Source organism: Mirounga leonina, unplaced genomic scaffold (assembly GCF_011800145.1).
Source record: "Mirounga leonina isolate KUSES-001 unplaced genomic scaffold, KU_Mleo_1.0 Mir_53, whole genome shotgun sequence".
NCBI lineage: Eukaryota > Metazoa > Chordata > Mammalia > Carnivora > Phocidae > Mirounga > Mirounga leonina.
Window position 1 is genome coordinate 44,090,293 of NW_023270807.1, and position 27,209 is coordinate 44,117,501.

Below are 27,209 nucleotides of genomic sequence, written 5' to 3' on the forward strand. Positions count from 1 at the left end.
CCTAATATGAAGGTAATTACAACTTTTCTAACAGTATTCTTTTTCCTCCCCTCTTTTGTTGTTCTACATCAGGGATCAGCAAACTACAGCCTGAGGGCCAAATCCTGCCTGCCATTGCTTTAAGTAAACAGGGTGTCATTGAAATACACATCCATTACCTGGAATGCTTGACAGAAAAAAAAAAAAACACCCCATAAATACCAAATTAACAAAAAAAAGTGAAATAAAAAAAACTATTTTTCTCTGGAGCTCATAGGCCTCAGGTTAAAGATTTCTCCTCTGTGTATCCAGCACTGTCAAAGAGATTACTGGATACATTACAGAAAGCAGAGTTGAAATGGAATATAGTGAACTGGCAAGACCTATTCACTTGTTCATTCATTCAGTCAATCATTATGCTAATGTTGACTATGTCTGAAATTACAACTTGTGTATACATCACTACAGAGCCTGCTAAGAAGAGTGGTAAATTAGACTTCTATTTTTATTTCTATTGTAAAATCAAATGGTTTTTAGTAAGTCAATAAATGATAATTTAAATCCTTGCTTTCAATCATTTCTCAGAAATCTTCTGATATCTATAAATGATTATACATAAAACACAATTTTATAATGTCCTTTTAAATCTGAAAACATCTTTCCATCTATTTAATTTCATTTTATCCCCTCAACCAGAAACACTGATAGTTGTTTCTATAAACACATTTCAAAATGTGAAGCTCATGTACTAGAGGACACACATAAAGATGGATAGAAAGTAATGAACAAAGTAAAATATTTGAAATGACTGGGGAACATACTTTTAAAAAGGATCCAAAGAATGCCTACTTTTGGAAATAAAAGCTTCTTTTATGGGGCAACACTGACAAGCACATGAAGTGAGAGACAAATCTAAGTTTGCATTCTAACTTCACTACTCTCTCTGGCTTCAATATCCTTACCTATAACATAGAAATACCATCTCACAATTACTGTGATGGATGATAAAATGTGACAGTGTATATAAAATGCCTGGTTGACAGAGACTGCATCTAGTTCCTTTTCCTTTTATAATGTCAATGGTTACTTTTGTATGTGTCGATTTTTATACATCACATTTTCTTTAAACAGAGCTCATCCACTGCTATTAATTGAACTATATCCTCCTAAAATTCTTGTGTTGGGGGCACCTGGGTGGCTCAGTGAGTTAAGTGTCTGCCTTCAGCTTAGGTAATGATCCTGGAGTCCTGGGATTGAGTCCCTTGTTGGGCTCCCTGCTCCTCGGGGAGTCTGTTTCTCCCTCTTCCCTCTGCTTCTCTCCCCACTCATGCTCTCTCTCTCTCTCAAATAAAAAAATAAAATCTTAAAAAAAAAATTCTTATGTTGAAGCCCAAAACCGCTTTAACATAAAAATTCTCCATATTTGGAGATGGGGCCTTTATGAGGTAATTAAGGTTAAATAAAGTTGTAAGAGTAGAACCCTAATCCAACAGAATTGGTGGCCTTATAAGAAGGAGAGAGAGAGATCTCTTTCTCTCTTCCCATACACCTACACAAAGAGGTCAGGGGCACATGTTAGACGGTGGCCAACTGCAAACCAAAAGAAGAGGCCTCAGAATGAAACCTACCTTGTCGGCACCTCATCTTGGACTTCTAGCCTCTAGAACTGTGAGAAATAAATTTGTTGTTTAAGCCACCCAGTCTGTGGTATTTTGTTATGGCAGCCCAAGCAGAATGATGCACTCCTAACAACATTTTTCTCATCTAAATAAAGAGAGTATCACAATTTATAGGAAGGTAGGTAAGAATGGCATATAAAGGGCTGTAAAATATTTTATTTTTTCAGTTCACTGTGACATTTTAAGTGTTTAAAATGCTATGGATTTAAATGTGAAGAGTTAACCTGATTAATCTTCCACCTGTCCCTGAGAAATTAGTAAATACTTAAGGCTTGGAATTAAAGCACTGATTCACAGAAACTCATATATATTCTAGAATTTTCAAGCAATTAAAAATATAATAAAACTACTGACAAAATCTTTTCAAAAATTACAATACGTAATAACCATTTTTTAAAACCTTGGAAAAAAATAAGTGAATAGTATTAAATAGGTTAGATTTCCAAATTATATTTAGTTTCATATCACTCAGCTTAGTATCTAATACATAGCTGAAACTCAGTGTATTCTGAATGAATGCTACAACCAATTAGCAAACACAAAACTCTCAATCTTGAAAGACAAATTTGTTTCAAGGAGAAAAGTAGAGCATGGGAGGGAACTCTGAGTAGAATTCTGAACATTGGCTCTTAATATTTTAAATTAACTTTCCTCAAGAAATAAAATTAATTCCATATTTTCCGTTTGGAGAGACAACAGACATAAACCGAAAATCTCCTTGACTCAATTGTTTACATAAGATTTTGGAATATAGCTACTATATTCATTCCGTGAAATGTAGTTGCAACCCCACAATCACAAATATCTGTAAGTAGTCAGTTTTCACACCTAAAAAGGGCTATAATTTGTCAATCCAGGAAGAGTAAGGAGAGGTCCTTTGTTTCTTATGAAAAACTCATAAAGAATGTCTTCTTTATAGACATGTAGTTAACTAATAGAAAACTAGAGTAAAAAGAAAAAAATCTACTAAAATGTATTAACTCTAAATAAGAAAGCAGATCAGATCTTACTCTTGTTTCCCCATACTAAACATAATTATTTTCAAAATGATACAATACAAAGACTATTGGTTTTATCTCTTTGCCTTAAGAGGATTATGAATTACCTCTTTTAAAATGGCAATAACAAATGACAGATGTTCTAACAAAATTTGGATAACAGGTAAAAAAATGAAAGACTATGAAACCCAATCACTTGTGACCATTATTAAGTTTGTGTTAGTCTTTATTAAAACAAAAAAAAAAATCAAAATTTCAGACACTGGATTACATGATATATACAAGAATATACAAAAGTAAAAGAAAGAAAATACTACACTAGCACAGCAGAAATTTGTTATCTATCTGGTTATTCTTTCTCAAATCCAAATGTTTACATCCAGGATGTCACAGAGGGAACTTCTTTTTGTACCTAAAGTAAAAATAAATCTATTTAATACAAGACAATAAAACAGGGTTCATTTGTGAAGTGCCTAACAATTAATTCCATTGTATAAAAATTCTAACCTAAGATGGAGATATATATATATATATACACACACACACACACATATATATGTATATACATATATATGTATATATATATCCATATATATATATATACACACACATATATATATGTATATATATATCCTCCAAGTTCAATACAATAATAATATTACCATTCTCCAATTCCAATTCATTTTGTACTATTGGGTTAATATAAGCTCAACTGCCCCCAAAACACTCAAGTCTAACTTATATGGCATTCAGTGTTACAGACAAGAGGACAGCCTGAAGAGCGTGGCCCATTCTAGTGCTAGGATTGAAACACACCTTCCTCTGGGAAGACTCTACAGGGTATATATACATGTTCCTATCTGCTTATAATTAGGAAGGGACAAAGTCAAAACACAGGCTATTCCTTTCCTGTACCCCCCAAAAAAGACCCTATGTTTAAGCATGTTGAAAAAAGAAAATATAGAGTCATTTATTAAGGTTGTCCATTTTTAAAAGGATCATAGCCACAAGGGTTTCCTTAATTTTTGTGTCCCTAATTAAAACACATGTCATCATACCATCAAAAACATAAAGAATAAAACTGCTGCTTCTCAGTTACCTTATTGAGCTCTGGAAATAGTTCTTGTATCACAATGTCCAATAAAACGTAAGTCAGCTAAAGCACCAAAAAAAAATTTTTTTTGAAGGCATTAGACAAAAGCCATATAAATAATAAAAACAAAATTCAGGACTGTAGTTACCTCTAAATGAGAAGGCATGTGTACATTTTGTTATTATGCTTCATAAATGTTAAAGACACAATAAGGACACAAAATTTTAGCTATATTAAGATCTCAACAAAATATGTACAGACTGAACTATATACATAATGTTAACTGTGGTTATTCTATGTAATCTGAATGATGGAATTCTTTATTTTTAAATATTTATTTCATGAATTTTGTATATGTTCCAAATTTTCTACAATGAATCTGTTTAAGTCAAAACAACTCCCACCCATCCTGAGAAGGATCATATGGAATATTTTGTTAAGATAAACAGGTATTTCAAACATTTTCCAGTATAAAAAAAACACAAATGGTCAATATTTTATTTGTAAACACTAGTAACTTTACTATGCTCAAAACCAATTATATATAACTCTTAACTAGAGAGAACAAACTGATGGTTACCAGAGGGGAGGTGATGGGAATTAAGGAGGGCACTTATCATGAGGAGTACTGAGTAATGTATAAAATTGTTGAACCACTATAATGTACACTTGAAACTAATACAACACTGTATGTCAACTATACTGAAATTAAAATAGAAAATTTAATTTAAAAATAATCAGCAAAAAAGAATAACAGATAAAATACTTTTTTTCCTATCTGAACGTCTGAAGTGCACTGCCTTGATTTAACATAGTGTCACTTCACAAGTAATAATATACCAGACACCCTACTATGTGTCGTTCACAAAACCTAGCCAACACTAGTTAACCTGCTTTAATGAATTTTACCTGCTTATTGAGAACTGGCTGTTGTAAGCCATCAAATAGAAGTCTGATGCTTTCATACTTGGCTTCTTCACCAATACACTTGACTATCAGATCTAAAAGAGAAAGCCAAAGGTGAAAACACTTCCTATTATAAAGTGACTCATCATTAACTGGACCATGAAGCAAAATCTTCACCCTGTTTCCCAGGTATTACACAAAAACTATAAATCCGCATTTCCTAAACCAGTGTTCTGCAAGGGGCTCCTGGAAAAAAGGCTTCTATAGTCAAGAAACTCCTCCTTTTGGAGATTCACAATGCACAAAAGTATACTACAAGCTCTGAAGAATGTTGCAGTGAAGAAATCTACTTATATTATTAAGTGATAAAAGACAGTTGGAAAATAACACATATTGTGTTATCCCATTCAGATAAAACAAATAAAATCAAATCCCAAAATTATGTGTATACATTTGTACACACTTGTATAGACATGCACAGAAAAAATGTGAGGATTAACACCAAACTGATTAGGGAGAAGATGGCTTCTACTTTTTACTCTATATATTTTCATAATGTTTGAATATCTTAATATCAGGAAAAAAAGTTTAATTTTTTAACATAGACTTTCCTCAATGAATATGACCTCTTTAATTTACTTTTGTACTTTTTTCATAATTATTACTAACCATCTTACAGAACAATCTTTTTGGGAAATGTTTAAACACTAATTTAGGATCCAAAAAGTTCTGATACATGTTTGCACAACTGTCATTTATCACATCTGTTACCAAAGAGTTGGTCTAAAATCTAAAAAATCTCTGAATGTTTTCCCCAAAACAGGAAAATAAAATTATTCTTAAGTAAACAAAGTGCTCAAATATTTGTCCGCCCCCCCATCATAATAAAACTCTTAATGATGTCCTTGAAAAGTTCTCACCTTATGTTTGCTTCTAGGAGATAAATCTAACCCTACAAGGCAAAGGCCAAATTCAATTTATAATAAGCATAGTAGATCCTTGATATTTTCAAGATATGTGGCCCAATACGGATCTTTATGAATCCCCTAATTCACCAATACTACATAGAATTTTCCAATTAAGATGCATGACGCATAATGGACAAAAGTAAGTGATCCTTTCAGATCCTTCATGAGTTCCTAAGAAATGAAGGGTAGAGGACAACAAAAAGACATGCTTAGTTTACTCACTAAATTACTCCTCCCCAAAGAGAAGTTTTGAAGTAGATGTGATTCAAATTTGTGCCTTAGCAAAATAACAAATTACTACATTCACTGGCTTTCCATGTTGTCCCTAATATCAAAACTAAGACTGTTAAAGCCATGAACGCTAAGGGCTGCTATTACAAAACAGGTAAGAAATTATTTCATCATTTACCTACAGAAGACTTAGCCCAAAATACTTTTATTCACTTTTATATTCAGACCAGGGATTTAACTTAATTGTCTTCACACAGAGCAGCAGGACTATTCTGAGACTAGTTATTCAATGATGAGAATTCTCTAAGATACAGGCCAAAGGCCTCTTCAGTTCTTATTCTATATTTTCTCTCTGGGCATTATTATCCACTACACATAACACCCATATCTCTATCCTTTACCATTCATTTCTCCAATTTCAAAACCTGGATATCTAACTACTTATTAGACATTTCCTCCTGAATAATGTGTAGGCACTTCAACTCAAAATATTCTAAACTAAATATCCTCTGTTTTGAACCCTTAACATTTTTTCCTTTTATTTCTCACTCTATAAAAGGTTACTACCATTCATTTACCTTATGGCTCAAGCCTACCTCCTTTACAGAAGAAGTGATCATTCTCCTCCTCTGAGATACTCTGTGAGTTGAACATGCCTATCACATGTATGTTTTGTCTGTATACCTGTCTTCCTGCTAGATCGAATTACTCAAGTATAGTTTTTATATCCCTTGCTCTCTGCATAGTGCCTGACATGTGGAAAGTGCTCAATAAATTTAGAATGAATGAATTCTGATCTTTTACTCATAAACACTACTGTAGTTCTTCTCATAGTATAATGGGCAGCAGGATTCCAATTGTCCCACAAACATATCACTTTGATCAGTCTGGTTGTAAGTTGCTATTGAAAGAATCTGGCTACTGCATAAGTAGAAAAAGCCTATATTAAAGTTCATAGTGCTTATATCATAATAACCAAATTTTATTTAACTAATGAGTTAATTTTAGTTGGTCTTTATAACTATTTCTAAAATGATAACTCAAAATAAAAATTAGTTTCAATAATTACTATATTGTGTATGGGGTGCCTGGGTGGTTCAGCTGGTTAGGCATCTAACTCGTGATTTCACCTCAGATCATGATCTGGGGGTTGTGGGATTGAGCCCCATATCAGGCTCTGCACTTGGTGCAGAGTTTGCTTGAGATTCTCTCTCTTCCCCCCACTTACATGCTTGCTCTCTCTCTCCAAATAAATAAAATCTTTTAAAAAATTACTATACATTGTGATATCAAAGAAATGCTAATCTATATTAAACTACCTAAATATTATACCTGGAATATAATTCATCATTTCTTCAAAAGTCTGTTTTGCTCGTTTTTGCTTATCTTGGAGAGAGCGAGGTTCAGTGTTTTCACAGAATACAGCATCTAAAAAGACACAAAAAGAAGTAGTTGCTGGAATTTTTACCTATTATACACAAAGTACTTTTTCATTGCAGAAATACTAATAAACCAATGAAAAACAGGACACAAAAGTACGTAAAACATGAAACAAACACATGACAAAATACAAACCTCTGAGAAGTGTTATGAGTGACACCAAACGGTGCTCCTGAAATAGCTGTTCTAGTTTACAATGAAGATAGTAGTCAGTATACATTTCCAGGGTGTTTTTAAACAGGATTCGAGTTCCCATTAAGAGATGATGAAGCCAGTCAGGAACTTGGAAAACCACCCGTCCTGAGAAGGATCATATGGAATATTTTGTTAAGATAAACAGATATTTCAAACATTTTCCAGTATAAAAAAACACAAATGGTCAATATTTTATTTGTAAATACTAGTAACTTTAATATGTTCGAAACCAATTATATCAAATTCTTATAAAAGAATTATCTTCAATTTAAAAAGAAGTTACAATGGGGCAATAGTGAAGAGCATTAATTTGCATCACAGAAGAAATGATACATGAATGAAAAATAGGTTTTCACAGTAACCACATAGACCTTACCTACCTACATACATCAGGTAATCATAGACTCCTTCTACAGTCATCATCTCCATAAAATAATTCTGATTTTGCTTTCTTTCTGTATTCTCAGCACGGTTTGCATTATTCTTAAACAGATCACTGAAAAGCTAAAGTAAAAATTGAAATAATTAAGAGATATGTAGTTTATTACACCTGATAACAATCACTAAAGCTAAAGTGACACAGAGCACAGGCACTTAAACTTTTCCAATCAAAACAGAATTATCAGATAGGTTATAAGCTCTGCCTCTAAAGTTTCGTATTTATGCCCAAAATTTAATAAAAAATACATATTCCTCCCAAAATAGTACATAAAAGTCTGCATTAATTTTAGACACAAAAGAAAATTCATTATTCATGAAGAAACCTTTGTTTTTTTAATACCAAAAGGAGCAAATAAACATGTAAAGATGTATATATATATTAATGATAGCTAATTTTAAAACTAACATGACTTATAGATTATAATTCACAATTAAAGGGTGTTTAGATGTGAACGTTGAGCTTTAACCAAAATTCATTTGGACAATAACAGTCACAGACCAGAAATGCCTAATCAGTGTGAAAAAAAAAACAAGATACAGAAAATTACTTATAGTAAAAAATTATGAAATGCAACTAAACCTCAGCCCTACCTACCCCCAGGATATGCAAAAAAAGTCTACTGTTGGTAATAATAATAAAATAGCAGAAATCAAAGAACTAAAAGTCTGACAGTAAAGATCAACAAAGCCAAAAGATGAAAAGGACAAAATCTTTGGCAAGACTGATCAAAAGAAAAAAAAGAGAGAGACACAAATAATGTTAAAAATAAAAGGTGACATAGCTACAGATGTCAGAAAAAACAACTACTTTAGGCCAAAAAGATTTCAAATTTAGATAGAATAAAAAATGTGTTGAAAAATATAACTTATCGGGTTGCCTAAGTGCCTCAGTTGGTTAAGCATCTGATTCTTGATTTTGGCTCAGGTCATGATCTCAGGGTTATAAGATGGAGCCCTGCATCCAGCTCCATACTGGGTATAGAAGCTGCTTAAGATTCTCTCTCTCCCTCTCCCTCTCCCCCTCCCCCCCTTAAAAAAATATATATAAAACCTATCAAAACTGACTCATGTTGGGGCACCTGGGTGGCTCAGTTGATTGGGCATCCGACTCTTGGTTTCAGCTCAGGTCATGATCTTGGGGTCATGGGATCAAGCCCTTCATCAGGCTCCACACTCTCAGCTCAGAGTCTGCTTGTGCCTCTCCCTCTGCTCCTCCCCCAGCTCACGCACACTCTCTCTCTCTGTGAATAAATAAAATCTTTGAAAAAAAACTGACTCATGCAACAAATCTGAAGAATACTATATAATCATTAAATTAAGTTGTTTTTTAAAAAAACCTTCCTACCAATAAAACTCAAGGCTTAGGTGACTTTAACAACCAGTTCTACCAATTATTTAAAGAACTAGTAATTCCAATTATAACTTTACCAGCAAACAGAAAAAGGTTAATATAACTTTGATACCAGAACTTGACAAGGATAGAATGAGAAAGAAAAATTATAGGCCAAGTCCATCTATAAACATGAATACAAACTTCTTTAACCTTATTTATAAAGAATATCCATGAAAAAAGCTACACTACATGATTTAATGGTGAAACATTGAAATCATGCCCTTTGTACAATAGTTCATAGCCATGAATGAAACAAAGCCATCATTTGCATATAAGTATGTAAATCTAAAAGAATTAATAGATATATTACTAAAGTTAAGACAAGTCTAGCAAGGTTATTGAATTTAAAAAATCAACACACAAAAATGAACTATTTGTTTACCAAAAAGAAAGTTATAAAGTGAAAAAAATATAAAAGATACCTTTTATACTAATAACAAAAAAGTGAAGTTTTTGCGGAGCGGGGGAGGGCTATCCTTTGAGCTCACATTGCTCCCCATGCTGAGCACTATTCTGGAACTAAAGCAAGCTTTTTTTTTTTTTTTTTTTTTTAATGATTTCATTGATTTATTGGTCAGAGAAAGAGTGTGCCAGAGAGAGCACAAGCACGGGGGAGCGGCCGGCAGAGGGAGAAGCAGGCTGCCCACTGAGCAAGGAGCCCGATGCAGGACTTGATCCCAGGACCCTGGGATCACAACCTGAGCCGAAGGCAGACGCTTAACCAACTGAACCACCCAGGAATCCCTAAAGTGAGCTTCCTGCGAACTGGAAATATATCTTTATATTCCAGAGCCTGGCACTCTCAACAGTAGGCACAGGATAATATACCTGCTTAATGAATGGATTAAATATTATATAAGCCATTGAAATGAGACAAAACAAACATCAAATCAATATAAATACATTGTATCAATTAATTTCTTGAGTACTGGAAGTTGGTGATTTACTACCTAAGAAAACCACCTTAAAAAAATCCCCCAAATACAGAAATGGCAGAAGTTTACAAATACAATTATCTAAAGAAACATTTACCCGTTAATGTAAAGAGGCAAGAAACTATATATGCCCTCTTTATACTGTACAACTGATTTCCACATAAAGGATATAAGTCCTATTCATTTCATTAACACATGATGCTCCCTATAATGGAAAAGTCTCAAGTAGGACAACTTCAAACTTTATGACTCTAAGGCAATACGCAGTACCTTCTTGTTGTTTTCTGAAGTAGGGCTGAGAATGGTCAGTTCCGGTTTACTTGGTTTAGGCTTTGGAGATTCACAAGAATTAATGAAATTCATGATGAAAGGTTCCAAATGCTGACCTTTCTGTTGTAATACAGAAATCATGGTATAAAAATCAAAAATCAAGATTATGATTTTTAATAATCATAACCCATTAAAATTCACTGATATTTAAATATGCTTACAACTATCATGTTACAGAATATACATAAATCACTTATTCACCTCTTTCATTAGTTTTCCAGGAACAGACTTTATAATTTTCCCTGCAATTAAAAGTAAAATATTAATTTTATGAAGGCATAATATATCTCATAATTGCTTACATGTATACTTCACTCAGTAATTTTATTTTTTTTTTTAGATTTTATTTATTTATTTGACAGAGAGAGAGAGCACAAGCAGGGGGAGCGGCAGGCAGAGGGAGAGGGAGAAGCAGACTCCCTGCTGAGCAGGGAGCCCGAAGTGGGGCTCGATCCCAGGACCCTGGAATCATACCTGAGCCGAAGGCAGATGCTTAACCAACTGAGCCACCCAGGTACCGCTTCACTAGGTAATTTTAAATACTAAACAGCCAAGTAAAAAGTAAAACAGTAAAAAATTTATAACTTACCATTTCACATTCAATAGAAATTTACAATAAATATGGTATTCTTAACTATTTATAGATACAACATTTAGGATTTACAGTGGGATTGGGGAGGGTGGGTAAGGGACTGAACAAGCCAAGTGTTGGTAACTGCTGAAATAGAGTGAGAAGTTTATTATACAAAATTCTCTACTTTCGTGTATATTTGCAATTGCCCATAAGAAATGTTTTCAAAAGATTTTAAACAATAATGAATATATAAAGATATCTAAGAGCATGTAAAAGTCAGTCAAAAAAGTTTTAAGAACTGCTAGAACATTTAAATTGGCTATTTAGGGGCACCTGGGTGGTTCAGTTGGTCAAGTGTCCAACTCTTGATTTTGGCTCAGGTCATGACCTCAGGGTCATGAGACTGAGCCCTGTGTCAGGCTCCACACTCAGAGTGGAGCCCACTTAAGATTCTCTCTCTCTCTCTCTCTCCCCCTCTTCCCTCTCCTCCACTCACACGCTCTCTTGCTCTAAAATTTACAAAAAAAAACCCAAAAAAACAAAAAAACCACACACATTGACTATTTTTTTTTTAAATATTTTTATTTATTTTTTCCAACAGAGAGAGAGACAGCGAGAGAGGGAACACAAGCAGGGGGAGTGGGAGAGGGAGACGCAGGTTTCCCGCGGAGCAGGGAGCCCCGATGCGGGGCTCGATCCCAGGACCCTGGGATCATGACCCGAGCTGAAGGCAGACGCTTAACGACGGAGCCACCCAGGCGCCCACACACTGACTATTTAAATAGCTTTATATTCTGAGTTTTAGATTAATACATATTCTAATCCTGTTTGCCAAAATTTCTTCTTGATCTTATCTCTAGGTTCCCTTATTTTAAAATACCAAGCATCTTGAGATTTTCTCAAACATTAGAAATGCCTATAAAAATTAGAATTGATAAATGCAACCTAAAATTTCTTGCAGTTCAATTTAGAAAAAAGTAGACTTATGGCAAAAGCAGGAGACATAATAACAAATTAAAATGGGAGATTGTTTTACAACATGAAAACCACCCAACCCTCTCCTATCAGCTTATTTCTCCTTTGCTACCCCCATAAACTATGCCTTCCTCCTTAGAATTTCCCACGTGCCTGGGGCACCTGGGTGGCTCAGTCAGTTAAGCATCTGCCTCTTGATTTTGGCTCAGGTCATGATCTTAGGATCCTGGGATCAAGCCCTCCATCAAGCTCCACACTCAGCAGGAGTCTGCTTAAGGATTCTTTCTTTCCCCCTCCCTCTGCTCACACTCTCTCTCTCTCTCTCTAATAAATAAATCTTAAAAAAAAAAAAAAAAGATTCCCCAAGTTCCTTAAACTACAGAGCTTCATCCTGTTCTTTTCTGTCTCATCTACATGCTCTTCTTGAGACAATTTATTTGTTCAATCTGATTTCAAATAACACTCAAATCTCTATTCCTTGCCTACCTCCTGGCCTCTCCTGCCTTACAAAGCTTCTTTAACTGGATTCTATAAACTCAACAAGTTCAGAACTGCTATTAATTTATTCCTTATCTCAGCAAGTAACAGCATCCCTCCAATTGTTTAAATAGAAACCTGGGTCATCTTTGATCATTTCTTTTCCTTCAGTAAAACCTAGTCAGCAACCAGGTCTACCCAATTCTGTCTCCTAGACATCATATATAACCAAGTATATAATGTCCTCACATTTTCCCCTGATAAGAAAACCTCCATGTACAAACACGAAGTATTTTGGCTCAACTAAATGTATTAATTTGAAGAGATACAAATGAAAGCCAAATGCCCATTTGTAATATTTAATTCATTTGTTTAACTCTATATGTACTTAAGATTATATTATATAAAATATATTTAGAAATATTGTTTTATTTCCATTATTATCTTTAACAATTTTATTCAAACCTTGCCTGCTTATATTACTGTGGTCTATACTGAAATTTATATAAAAGAAATCATGCTGTATATATTCTTCTGTGTCTTGCTTCTTTCATTCAACATCACACTTTTAAGATTATCAATGTTGTTGCAAATAGCTACATGCTACAGGTATTCATTTTATGAATCTACCACAATTTATCTGTCTTCTATTGGTAATGACACTTGTATTATTTCCAGTTTTGGCTATAAAAACAATGATGCTAAGAACATTCTTCAATATGAATAAAAGATTCTCTAAAGTATATATCTCAGATAGGGACTGCTGAGTCATTCAGTTTTATACCAAACTGTTTTTCCAAGTAGTTTCCAATTTATATTCCTCTAACAGTGTATAAGAAGTCTGTTAGAATTTGACTCATAGCTTCACTATATAAACTATTCCTCTACATTAATCTGAAAATGCTGATTATTTTCAGTTTATCCTCATATACATGATTCCCTTTTTAAATTGACTTACCAAGATTTACATCTGGTAGTATCTTATCAAGAAACTGTGTTTCTCCACCATTGGGGGAGAGAAAATCTGCCAGAAGTTGACTATTACTCAGTTCTGGATGCTGTAGAAGTTTCTTGAATGAAAAAAGAAAAAAAAGTGGGGTGGCGGGGAATTTAAAAGGGTCATCAAAACTATATTAAAATGGTAAGAACATCAACAAAAATTTTTTTAACCCTCAAAAGCTCTTTTATATTCAGAATAACAAAATTACATTTGTAGAAAGAACAGTATCGCACAGCAGCTAAGACCTCAGCCTCTACAGTCAGACATGAAAGGGTTTGAATTCCAGCTCTTCCACTTACCAGTGAGGTGTCCCTAGAAACTAAATTCCTAAATTACATAAGAGTTTCCTCAAATGTAAGATGAAGATAATACTACTTACTTTACAGCGTTGTTATATAAAGCATTTAGTACAGTACCTGATACACAGGAAGGAAGATTAAACACTAGCTAATATCGTTGCTCTGTTTCTCAACAATTAAAGAAGTACTACAATATCATATAACTTTCTTGATAATTAAAAGAAGTTGGCACAAAGGGTTTTGCAGAAAACTAAATGTGGAAATGTGAAATAATTTGGAAAATCTGTTGTCTGTTCTTCTTGCAACACTATTTTCTTACAAGATTAACTGACTTTTTAAAGCCGAAATTAACCCAGTCTTACCTAATATTGTTTTGTAACTTGAAACAGTTACAAAACTTTATGAGCAGAAATCTGTATAAATGAAATACCAGTAACTGAAACCTTTACCTCCCTATCACCAGAAAATACTCTTCTAGAATGTGGTGCTCTAGTTCTGAGAAAGATTTAGTTCATTCAAATAATGGGTTAATGGTACAAACAAAGGCAAAGGTTAACACTACTATATACTAGGTTCAAATATCCTTGCAGTAGTTAATAGTTATTTCATATTTCAATTTTCACACTACCAAAAAATTATATAACAAGTATTTTCTGGGTTGAAGTATTCAACAGTTCAAATACAAGATATAAAATATAAATATCCCTTTACACTGATTAATATTTTTAATTTAAAAAGTACTTATTGTGGGCAAGGAGGCATCCAAATTTAACTGAATTAACACTTACTTAATAAAATCTACAAAATTTCATGCCCAAATAAAAAAATATTTTTTTTAACAACAACAATAAAAAAAAAAGTATCCACTTTTTGGTCTTATGCACTTTTTTTTTTTTTAAAGATTTTATTTATTTATTTGAGAATGAGAGAGGGAACACAAGAGGGGATAGGGTCAGAGGGAGAAGCAGACTCCCCGCTGAGCAGGGAGCCCGATGCGGGACTCGATCCCGGGACTCCAGGATCATGACCTGAGCCGAAGGCAGTCGCTTAATCAACTGAGCCACCCAGGCGCCCCTGGTCTTATGCACTTTATTAAAGAATGATGGTCATTAATTTTAGAGAAGTCTAAATTCATTTTAGTTAAGCGTCTGACTCTTGATTTCGGCTAACTGTACTAATAATGGAAATAACATACCAATTACATTGTTTACGTAACACTGTGCACACACTGAAAAAAAATAAAATTCAATTCCAAGTGGTGACTGGTAGAGAATCAGGAGATCCCAAGAAACTGGAAAAACATCTACAAATTGCAAAACAAAAAACTGAGGAATAAAATGGGAGGGAAGATTCACAAATTCAGAAGTGCTAAACACAAAATCAAACAGAAACAAGACAAAAAAAAAACCTGGCTAGTTTAGTCAGTAGAGTATGCTTCTCTTGATCTTGGGGTTTTGAGTTGAAGCCCCACGTTGTGGGTACAGATTACTTTAAAAAATAATAATTTTTTTTTTAAAAAGACAAGAGGGGCACCTGGGTGGCTCAGACACTTGAGCATCTGCCTTCAGCTCAGGTCATGATCCCAGCGTCCTGGGATCGAGCCTCGCATCGGGCTCCCTGCTCAGCCAGAAGCCTGCTTCTCCCTCTCCTACTCCCCCTGCTTGTGTTCCCTCTCTCTCTGTCTCTATGTCAAATAAATAAAATTAAAAATTAAAAATCTTTAAATAAAAAAAAGACAAGAACAACAACAAAAACTACCCAGTATACTTAGAATGCATTTCATCTTGCACAAGTTTTTCTTTATCTTCTCACACCAAAAGTTTTAAACTAAACTCAACATACAATTTTTCTTCTTCTAAGAAAATATCTGCTATTTCATTGGTTATCAACTTTTTTAAAAAGTATACTTTTTTTTTGAGAGAGACAGTGCTTGAGTGGAAGGGAGGGGGAGAGGGAGAGAGAGAGAATCTTAAACAGGCTCCAAGCTGAGTCTATAGAGCCCAACACAGGGCTCGATCTCATGACCCTGAGATCATGGCCTGAGTTGAAATCAAGAGTCGGATGCTTAACCAACTAAGCCACCCAGGAGCCCCTAAAAAGTACACTTTTCACAATAATTCATTTTCACATGGAAAAAATATCTTAAAAGAATTTCAGAAATCCACACTGACAGGTATCTGTAAAACAAAATATATATACACAAGAGGAAAAAAAGACCAATTAGACAATGCTATGATTAGCAATGTTTTCAATTGAGTTGGTACTGTACCTGTAAATATTCCTGAAACTCTTCTCTCTTTGACTTTAAGAATTCATAATTTTTGGGGCCAATGATCCTCTTGGAAGGAAGCTGGGCATCAGGAAATGTGCCTGAAATTAATATACATGAGAGTAATTAGTATGATCTGCTACTATTTTAAAAACCTAATTTATAATTTACTATGGCAAATTCAGATTCACAATGCTCCCTTATAGAGATGTAGCATTATCTTTTCAATAATCTGGACAAGGGGCACCTGAGTGGCTCAGTCAGTTAAGCATCTGCCTTCAGCTCAGGTCATGATCCCGGGGTCCTGGGATCGAGCCCTGATTCGGGCTCCCTGCTCAGTGGGGAGCCTGTTTCTCCCTCTCCCTCTGCTGCTCCCCCTGCTTGTGCCCTGTCAGGTAAAGAAATAGAATCTTTTTAAAAAGATTAATTACATATATACATGCATACATACATAAATAATCTTGACAAAATCCATAAGCTTCAAGTCAGAAGTCCAGACCAAAGAACCTGAGTCTACTGATAACCAAACTGATCACCAACTCTTTGTTGACACAGATTTATTTAAGCCTTCTATACTAGTAAAAAAGCCTCAGAAAAATACCATGAGATTATTTTGAAGTTGGTGGGATTCTCTTAGACAAAATCTTACAAAGAAAAATACCTACTCTCTCATGGGGAAAAAAGGTAGCATGTTGCCAATACTATACAAGATTAAAAACAAAATTTAAAAACCATGGACATGGGGTGCCTGAGTGGCTCAGTCGGTTGAGCATCCAACTCTTGGTTTTGGCTCAGGTCATGATCTCAGGGTGGTGAGATCAAGCCCAGCATCGGGCTCCACATTGGACATGGAGCCTGCTTAAGATTCTCTCTCTCCCTCTGCCCCTCCCCCACTCCCCCTCCATTCTCTCTCTTTCAAATAAATAAATAATCTTTAAAAAACAAACAAACCATGAACATGCTTTCTCAAACAGGGCTGACTTTAGAAATTTAAATACCAAAAAGGAAAATATTGTTGGGAATACAACCAACTTAGGTTGATCCAGGGCTTTAAAGTATGGATTATATGTCTTCTCTCAACCCCAAATCCAAAGGAAAAATTCTCAGAGAAAGGAGATAAGGATGGTACTGCACAAGATTGGCAGAGACAAAGAGAAAACCATTTTCTTTTTTAGATTTTATTTATTCATTTGTGTGAAAGAGCGAGAGCACGCACAAGCAGGGAGAGAGCACATAAGCGGCAGGCAGAGGGAGAAGCAAGCTCCCCACTGAGCAAGGAGCCTGATGTGGGACTTGATCCCAGGACCCTAGGATCATGACCTGAGCCAAAGGCAGATGCTTAACTGACTGAGCCACCCAGGCATCCCAAAGAGAAAACCATTTAAAGACAAGTACAAATTCAAAACCTAAGCAAAGAGTTTGGAGTGAGACCTTGTATTTTTTATCATCCTATAATCTCCTTATCATGGGCTTTGCTCTTAGTAAAGAAGGGTAAAAAAGGTTCCTGTCCTTCTCAGTTCAGAACCAACCTGCATTTGGATCAGGGACACTCCACAAAGCTTCTCTAAAATAGGGGTGCCTGGATGGCTCAGTCGGTTAAGCGCCTGCCTTCGGCTCAGGTCATGATCCCAGGGTCCTGGGATCGAGCCCCGCATCGGGCTCCCTGCTCGGCAGGAAGCCTGCTTCTCCCTCTCCCTCTGCCTGCCTCTCTGCCTACTTGTTCTCTCTCTTTCTCTCTGTCAAATAAATAAATAAAATCTTTAAAAAAAAAAAAAGCTTCTCTAAAATAAAGATTCATGGGCACCTGGGTGCCTCAGTTGGCTCTTGACTTTGGCTCAGTTCATAATCTCAGGGTTGTGAGATCGAGCACCACATCAGGTTCCATGCTGGGCATGGAGCCTACTGAAGATTCTCTCTCTCTCCTTCTGCCCCTTTCCCATCCCACCTATGTGCTTGCTTGCATTCTCTCATAAATAAATGAATAAATAAATAAAATAAAAAGATTCAGAATACACAAATCAAACTCACGAATCTATGTACAAAATGACTGTAAATACTTCATAACTACATCCCTGACATTAACTAAAATAAATGGATGATAAAAGAGACTGAAAGGTGAGGGGAAGAACTAAAATGGAGAAGTGTTCCCCTTTTCTGACTGATCTATCCTTAAAAGAAATATTACACTACAAGTTTTGTTTCCATATCTAAGAGCTAAATAAAGCATTGCCATGATGCAGAGCAAACATGTTTATCTAGAAAGATGGCAAAAGAACAGAGCAACTCTGAAATGCCTGTTTTAAATTCTCTGCCACATCGAAATAAACAAAAATTCAACTGGAAAGAGAATCTCTTCTAAAATACAATTAAAGAATAGCTATCTTTTAATTTTTAACATTATTATTTTAAAAAGCAATAAATGTGCACTGTAAAAACTTTAAAAATATAAGCCAGAAGTGGTGGGGGGTGAGAGGGATGGGTGGCTGGGTGACAGACATTGGGGAGGGTATGTGCTGTGGTGAGCGCTGTGAATTGTGTAAGACTGATGAATCACAGACCTGTACCCCTGAAACAAATAATACATTATATGTTAAAAAAAGAAGAAGAAGAAGAAGAAGATAGCAGGAGGGGAAGAATGAAGCGGGGGAAATCGGAGGGGCAGACGAACCATGAGAGACGATGGACTCTGAAAAACAAACAGGGTTCTAGAGGGGAGGGGGGTGGGAGGATGGGTTAGCCTGGTGGTGGGTATTGAGGAGGGCACATTCTGCATGGAGCACTGGGTGTTATACGCAAACAATAAATCATGGAACACTTCATCTAAAACTAATGATGTAATGTATGGGGATTAACATAATTAAAAATATATATAAGGCAGAAATAAGATAAAAACAGTTCATTCCTATTATGAACAGCAGTGTACACAAGTGTTACTGTCACATTTTCTTGGTATAATTACTTAAAATCAAAAAATTCATCTAGTTCAATAGCTTCTTCAAGAAAGCTAATGCGAAAATGGAACATTTTTTTCAAAAACAACATACCATGAAATTCTGTTAGTTTTGATTCAAGTACATAGAATTCTAGATATCTTCTATAGACAGACCAATGTTCAGGCTCATGCCCAACTGTAAATTGAATGAATACACAATAAGTAATAAATAATTTTATAAACTATTAGAAATTATTCCAGTCTTAATAATTATTTCTTAACATCACCATTAACGTATTTTATCCCATATTTTAATTTTAAATTTAAGAGATGGATAAATTTTACCTATTTATGAAGTTATCTAATAAATAATTTTTCTACAACAGAATCACAGAGCTGACAAATTTCAAAAAATAATGCAGTTATTATTTTTAAAATGTCATAGAAATAATGTATTTCATAAAACTTATAATCAATTTTAGGTCTCTCAAATATTTACCAACTGTCCTGATCTAAAACAATACAGACAGCACTATCCAACAGAACTTACTGCAATTCTGAAAATGTTTTATATTATCTGCATTAATATAGAAGCTATTAGCCACATGTAGTTACTGATCACTTGAAATGTGGCTATTGTAAGTAACTAAAATTTTAATATAATTTAATTTTCACTGATACATGTGGCCACTAAATTGAATAGTACAAAGTAATGGTTTACAGAATGAATTGGGTCAGACTGCCTATTCCAATCCCAGCTCCCCCATTTACTAAGTGAACTTGAATAAATAACCTCACTGTGCCTTAAGTTGCTTAGAATAAAAATAATTGTACCCATTACATAAAATAATCCACTTAAATCACTTCTGTAGAGTGCACAGCACAGAGTAAGCACCCCCAAAATGTTAACTGCTATTATTAGCATCTCATGTCATTCTAGCATAGATTTGGAAATGCAATGAACAAAGTCAACTAAAACCACAATAACCCAGGGGCACCTGGGTGGCTCAGCCTGTTGAGCATCTACCTTCAGCTCAGGTCATGATCCCAGGGTCCTGGGATTGAGCCCCGCATCGGTCTCCCTGCTCAGTGGGAGGCCTGCTTCTTCCTCTCCCACTCCCCCTGCCTGTGTTCCCTCTCTCACTGTCTCTCTGTCAAATAAATAAATAAAATCTTTAAAAAACACACACACACACACACAATAACCCAAAAACACCACCTGTATTTAGAAAAAAACATGATAGGGGCACCTGGGTGGCTCAGTCAGATAAGCGTCTGCCTTCAACTCAGGTCATGATCCCAGGGTCCTGGGATCGAGCCCCACATCAGGAGCCCGCTTCTCCCTTTCTCTCTCCCTCTGCCTCTCCCCTTGCTTGTGCTCACTCTCTCTCTCTCTCTCAAATAAATAAATAAAAGCTTTAAAAAAAAATGATATAGTCACAATCTATAAAGGAAATCGAATTTTTCTTCCTCAACGTTGGTCTTAAAAGATCTATATCATACTTAGTTTTGGTTTTTAAAATCCTAAAATTGCTATTTTGCTACACATATAAAATCAATGATGCACTTTTTTCCCCTCATGGGCCATGGCTTCCTAAAAGCACATTACATTGACAAAGTCTGTAGCACTGCTGAGAAAAATAATCCTTAGTTTTAAGATTTTTTGGTTTAAATTTTATGGTTAAATTATTAAGGCAAACTTCTAAAAATAAAGCACAAAAATTAATGATGTCTGTCCAAAAGGCAAAAACATAATAATTTAAAAGTATATCATATGTAAATCTTTGAAAAGGACACAAGTTACATGCTTACATAAATTTACTTATAATGATAGGAATTTATATCTGAAGAGTCAGAAGTTTAAAATAATTTTCTGAGAAAGAAGAACAGTGTGGGAAGAGCCAGACTTTAAGTACTAAGCACAGAAGTAGTTGAATCCAGAAACTAACTACAGTATTTCTTTTCAATTCTTTCCAACGCTTAAAATGCCAATCAATAGAAACAGCAGACAAAGATGCATACCAAACTATGTTTGAAACTGAAATCAGACTATAATATCAACAATGGTTTGTCTCTACACCTATTAGAATGCTGAGCTAGAAAAGCAACCAGCAAGACTGAATGGCAACAGCAGCAAAATCAAGTAGCACTGACTCCGAACTGGACAGAGCAAGACCATGCCTGGTACTTAGTTATAAGAGGAAAAATCATAGATAGCTACTCCAAGCATTCTTCCTTTCCCATTCCTATGTTTTATTTCTTGAAATAGGATTAGCTTCTAAGAAAAATTTTAAAAACCTATTATTTTTTGAAAAACAAGGGGAATTATTAGTACTGACCTTCATGCTAACATTTAGTCACTCCTCTCTCAAAACCTTTTTTTTAATTTAATTTTATTATGTTAGTCACCATACATTACATCATTAGTTCAAAACCATTTCCTAACACTGCCACTTTTTTTTCCTTCTTTCACCACAGACAGTTCCCTCTGCCCAAGCTCAACTTCATTTTTCTATCATTCCCAAAATGTGCACAACTTTGATGTGCTTTTGCTCACACTGAATGCCCCACTTCTTGGACAAAACCCAGGGTAGTGACTGTTACCTTGCTATGGATGCTATTTACCCCCTTCTCTATTAGTTCACATCTGAAACTACCAAAAGAAAAAAGATAGCAAAACATGAGGAAAATCTGTCACATTGTGTTTTATCGTATTTTTATAAATTCTAATTAGCCCACAACAATGGAAGAGAAATGCTATCTTAATGAAACTGGTATAATACCTGATACACTGCTATATGCGTTACTCATAGTCAATTAAGTATAATGGTTAATGATGATGGCAACAAAACCATTAAAAGAACATTACATAAAATGCCTTGCTGCATTGTCAACATGTCTCACACACATCTACTCAATACGTATTGGTTGAACAAATTAGTTAAATGGTATTAGAGATAACCTAGAAAAGCCTAAGCTTTCATTCAAATTTCTGTTCAGACACTTATCTTTCAGATGTGCAGTCATACTCAAAAGTTAGAAATGGAAAAATGTTTATCATTCCTGATAAATACAGACTAATCAGCATCTTTTAAGAAAGGTATTCATAAAGCTTCCTACCTGCTCTTCTATCATTTCTTTCGACATCAATACAAAACACAGGTATTCTCTCCTTTTTCTCTTTCCTTTCAGAGGAAGGATCTTCAAAAAAGTCTACATATGGAATGCTAATTTTCCATGCAGCAAGGTTTCGGGGAGTATTAGGTGTGCTCACAGCTTCCACTGGAGAATCATCTTCCATTACAACAATACCTTCTTCAATCTGGAAAAACATCATCAGGAAAAATTTAATATTTCCAGGTCCTTTAGACCTATAGCATACAAGGTACAACTATAAAGAGTATGTCCATATAAATTCCATAATTTTCTAATACAAAACATTTGAAATTAGGTGATACCAAATTTTCTACAAAAAATACAAAGATAAAAAATTAAAAACAAGTTACTAGCATCAACTCCAGGATTTATTACATCACCTATATATGAAAATTCCATAGAAAAGAGAAAATAGGCACTTCAGAGATTAAAGATCTTGAAAATATACAAATATAGAAAAATATTTAACTATGGTACTAAGTAAAAATTAATGTACTGGTATTTTTCATTCTGACAATATGTATTGAGAAAGAGTCATAAAACAGTTTTAACTAAGTAAAGATGGTCACCGACTTATGATAGTTCAAAACTTATGATTTTTCAACTTTACTATGATACAAAAGCGATATGCATTCAGTAGAAGCTGTACTTTGAATTTTGAGTTTTTATCTTTTCCCAGGCTAACAGTGTGCAGTGTGATAATCTCTTGTGATACTGGGCAGTGGCGCAAGCCACAACTCCTGGGCAGCCACTTAATCACGAAGGTAAACAACCAATACACCTATAACCATTCTGTACCCAAAAAGCCATTCTTTTTCACTTTCAATACAGTATTCAATAAATTACATGAGATATTCAACACTTTATTATAAAATAGGCCTTGTGTTAGAGGATTTTGCCCAACTGTAGGCTAATGTAAGCATTCTGAGCTTGCTTAAGGTAGGCTAGGCTAGGCTAAGCTATGATGTCCAGTAGGCTAGGTGTATTAAATGCATTTTTAGCGTCACGTTGGACTCCCTGCTCAGCGGGGAATCTGCTTCTCCCTCTAACCCCCCACTCGTGCGCATGCACTCACTCTCTCTCAAATAAATAAAATCTCTTAAAATTAAAAAAAAATTAAAAATTAAAAAGTTAAATGCATTTTCAACTTTCTAAAAGAAAATGTCCCCCACTGTAAGCTAAGGAAGATCTATAATTCCACTTCTGGGAACGCAGTCTAATGAAAGTATTTATTCCAAGTAAATTTTTTTTAAACTGTGGAAAAGGCACAAGTATAAATATATTCACTGCAGTTAAGTAATATAAAAAATGAAAAATGACCTGAAAGGGACACAAAAATTAGAATTAAGTTTCTTTTTTCAACTCTTGGCTTCTAAAATTTTAATAATATAAATGTTTAAAATAGTAGTTTAAAATATTACTTGAAGGGGCGCCTGGGTGGCTCAGACGGTTAAGCGTCTGCCTTCGGCTCAGGTCATGATCCCAGGGTCCTGGGATCGAGTCCCGCATCAGGCTCCCTGTCTCCCTCTCACACTCCCACTCCCTCTGCTTGTGTTCCCTCTCTCGCTGTGTCTCTCTCTGTCAAATAAATAAATAAAATCTTTAAAAAAAAAAAAAAAAATTACTTGAACAATTGTTTTTAAAAAGAAATTTTAAACATGTTCTAGAAATATACATAAAGAAGGAAAAACTGTCTCTACTTCATTAAATTAAAAGGGAACCTCTGAATTAACACATTAAAACACCTGATCACCTAGACATCTCAAATTCATGTTAAAGAAGGCAAAATATTACAGATAAAACACATCCACCTTGAACATACTTTTTTTTTAAAGATTTTATTTGAGAGAGAGAGAGAGAGAGAGAGAGAGAAAACAACCAGGGGGAGTGGGAGAAGCAGGCCTATGGCTGAACAGGGAGCCTGATGCGGGGCTCAATCCCAGGACCTTGGGATCATGACCTGAGCCTAAGGCAGACGCTTAACGACAGAGCCACCCAGGTGCCCCTTGAACATACTTCTTTAAGACAATGAGTCAAAGACTGTGCACACTTAAGAAAATTCTGCATAGTGTATTCAGAGCAAATGAGTAGTAGAGAGAGATTTCTTTCCAGAATTTTAGCACCCTACCTTCACTCGCAGTTTTACTTTTTTCCCCACACCTGGCAGTCACCTCTCTTCTAAGTGAATTCTTTCCCTCCCCACGTCCCTTAGCAATTATCCTTTTCTGTTCTTGTCCGAAAATGGCTTTCCATAATCCCTAGTAAGACTGTTAGTGACCTTAGGAGGACCTCTTAATACTCTATTAAAAAGTCTTCAAGTCCTAAAAAGAAAAAAAAAAAAACTATAAAAACAGATGATATGTATTGGTTTTTGCCTTTTTTGGGACAAGGCTTATCTCCTTATATACCTGAAAGAAAAACAGAAGAATTTATGAGGGAAATGCCCACTCCATTACTTGGAACCTGAGGTACAGAGTAGCATTTTCTATGGCTATTACAACTGTATTTTTGTTAATGGATTCAGCTTCTTAGATATCAGAAGGGTAACTGATCATAAAATGACAGATAATTTGTTTAACAAGCTGACTAAATGCCAAAAAACAGACATTCTTGGGGCACCTAGCTGGCTCAGTCAGTGAAGCACATGACTCTTGACCTCAGTATTATGAGCTCAAGCCCCATGTTGGGTGTAGAGTTTATTTAAAAAAAAATAGACATTCTTAAATAAAAAGTTCCCTAAAATCAATCTAAGAAACAAAACGAGAGAACAAAATTCTTAGCAACATAAAAATATCCATGAAACAAAGGACAAATTTTTAAAATGAATTACTATTACTGTTACCATTTAAATGGTATTTACATCAAAATAGTTTAATGAATCATCTCTAGGGCAGTATTTCTCTAAAGAATTTTCAGGGCTTCCTTTAATGTTATTTGAAAGTAAGTAAATATTATAAACCAAAATTTAATGAAAAGGAAAACAAAGTACTTTTTTGTTTTCATACAGATCTTCCCTCTACAAAAAGGATGGAGAATAAAGGTGGCAGAGGATAAAAGGCAAAAAGATGTCCCCCTATTTCCTTAAGAAATACTAATGTTCCTCATTATTAGCTTTTCCTATATGGAAATAACTGCCAACATACCAACGGGCATATTACATTCCAAAAGTTTATTTGCAAATCAGTTCTGAACTTGGACAGATAAACACTTTCAAACAGACTCAATCTTATGCAGTGGACTTTGGTTCCCAGGCCAGCATACATATGTCAATCTAATCCATAATTTACATTCATACATTTATGAGAATTGATACTATTATAATACTGTATAGTGCTTATTGCCCTTACCATATGCTAGGTACTGTCCTAAGTGCTTCGTGCATATTACTTGTTCAATCCTCACAACACCCTTATGTAAGCTAGATACTATCAGACCCATTCACATGTGAGGAAACCAAGTCACAATAAAATTAAGCAATTTATCCAAGGTCACATAGCAAGGAGGCACTGCCACCAAATGATCACATCAAGATTTCTAAAAGAAAATGTCTTCTAGGTCGCAAATGCGAATCACACACCACTTTAGCCCTGGTAATGAGCCTGGCAACTTCCCTTTCCCCTGAACTTCCTCAACAAGACAAAGAAGATTCCTCAAGGTCCACAGCTTAGAACTAGCACCGTGCTGGGGTGCCTGGCTCAGTTGGAAGAACATGCAATTCTTGATCTTGGGGTCGTGAGTTCAAGCCCGTTGGGGGTAAAGATTACTTAAATAAATAAACTTAAAAAAAAAAAACTAGCACAGTGCCCTCTAAATCCTAACTGACACCATCTTAGTCTGGGTCAACAGCCTATTCACCCATACCTTTTCTTTCAGAGTATTAGAGATTAGTTTGTGCTCTTCTTATACATTTGCTTATCACTATCTTTGCTTCCAAATCAAGAATTTTCTTCTTTCTTGAGCCACTATAAAACAGAACTCTCTCACCTTTTTAAAGACTATCCTTCTATTCCTGAAGCAAAAACAAAACAAAACAAAAAAAACAAAAACAAAAAACCAGCTTATATTTCAAGTAATCAGGCAGAACAAAAAATAAAAAGTACGTCTTCCCAAACAAAAACTATGTTTTGGAAAGTTCACAATAACATGGGTAAATGCTTTCACTTCTATTAAGTAATATTAAGTGGGAAGGTAATATTAAGTAATATTAAGTGGGAAGGTAATATTAAGTGGGAAGAGAGTGGGATGTGGATGAGAAAGGAAAGGTTTTTTGTTTTTTTTTAAATCACCAAAATGTTAACAGAAATGGTTACTGAGTGGTAGGATTATGGGTGGTATTTTAAATTTGTTGCCACTTTTCCATATTATTAAAAAACTGAGATTATAATATGCTTAAAATTTTAAAAATACATAAATAAACATTATTTTGAAAAAAGACTACCTCTTCTGGTCTACTGTCTTTCTTCTACCCACACTTAAGAAAAGACCAGGGCATAACCAGAAAAAAGAATGTTATATTTGGATTACCTAAGAAGGAAAAAAGAAGAATTAAGATTTTCTTCCACTTAAATTATGAAGCAATGAATCTCCTTAAAATATATTTAATACATACTTAATATATATATAATTATATGTATTTATAAGTATATATAAATATATATAAATACAATATAAATTAAAAATAATATAAAATAATATAAAAATATAAATATATAAAAATATAAAACTATGACCTTCTCAGTCCTTCATTTTTAGACAGACCTTAACAAAAAACTTCTGTCCTCTGTGACTGAAAATTTTTAAGCAAATTTCAACTTTATAATCATATACTCAAAAGAGGAATGAAGTATAAAATGCATCTTACTTAACTTCAAAGTAACAACAACAACAAAAAGATAAAATGCCAAAGGGAATGGTTAGCAATAAACATTCATCATGCAAT

The 27,209-nt window shown here is 34.6% G+C and overlaps 1 protein-coding gene across 8 annotated transcripts in view; it reads right to left on the reverse strand.

Moving 5' to 3' along the window:
• Nucleotides 1-1,936: 1,936 nt before the first annotated feature.
• The window catches only part of SNX14 (sorting nexin 14), a 92,870-nt gene continuing 67,597 nt past the window's right edge, over nucleotides 1,937-27,209 (reverse strand). For 4 of the 8 annotated variants that reach the window (XM_034991271.1, XM_034991269.1, XM_034991270.1 and 1 more), the window contains 12 exons: nucleotides 22,235-22,436; nucleotides 19,227-19,310; nucleotides 16,183-16,283; nucleotides 13,573-13,684; nucleotides 10,790-10,830; nucleotides 10,529-10,648; nucleotides 7,870-7,993; nucleotides 7,430-7,594; nucleotides 7,187-7,282; nucleotides 4,659-4,750; nucleotides 3,756-3,812; nucleotides 2,886-3,068 (listed from right to left, as the gene is read on the reverse strand). In XM_034991271.1, coding sequence (XP_034847162.1) covers nucleotides 3,030-3,068; nucleotides 3,756-3,812; nucleotides 4,659-4,750; nucleotides 7,187-7,282; nucleotides 7,430-7,594; nucleotides 7,870-7,993; nucleotides 10,529-10,648; nucleotides 10,790-10,830; nucleotides 13,573-13,684; nucleotides 16,183-16,283; nucleotides 19,227-19,310; nucleotides 22,235-22,436 — 1,233 coding nt within the window. In that variant the 3' untranslated portion in view covers nucleotides 2,886-3,029. The other 4 variants (XM_034991268.1, XM_034991273.1, XM_034991272.1 and 1 more) reach the window with 4 other exon arrangements.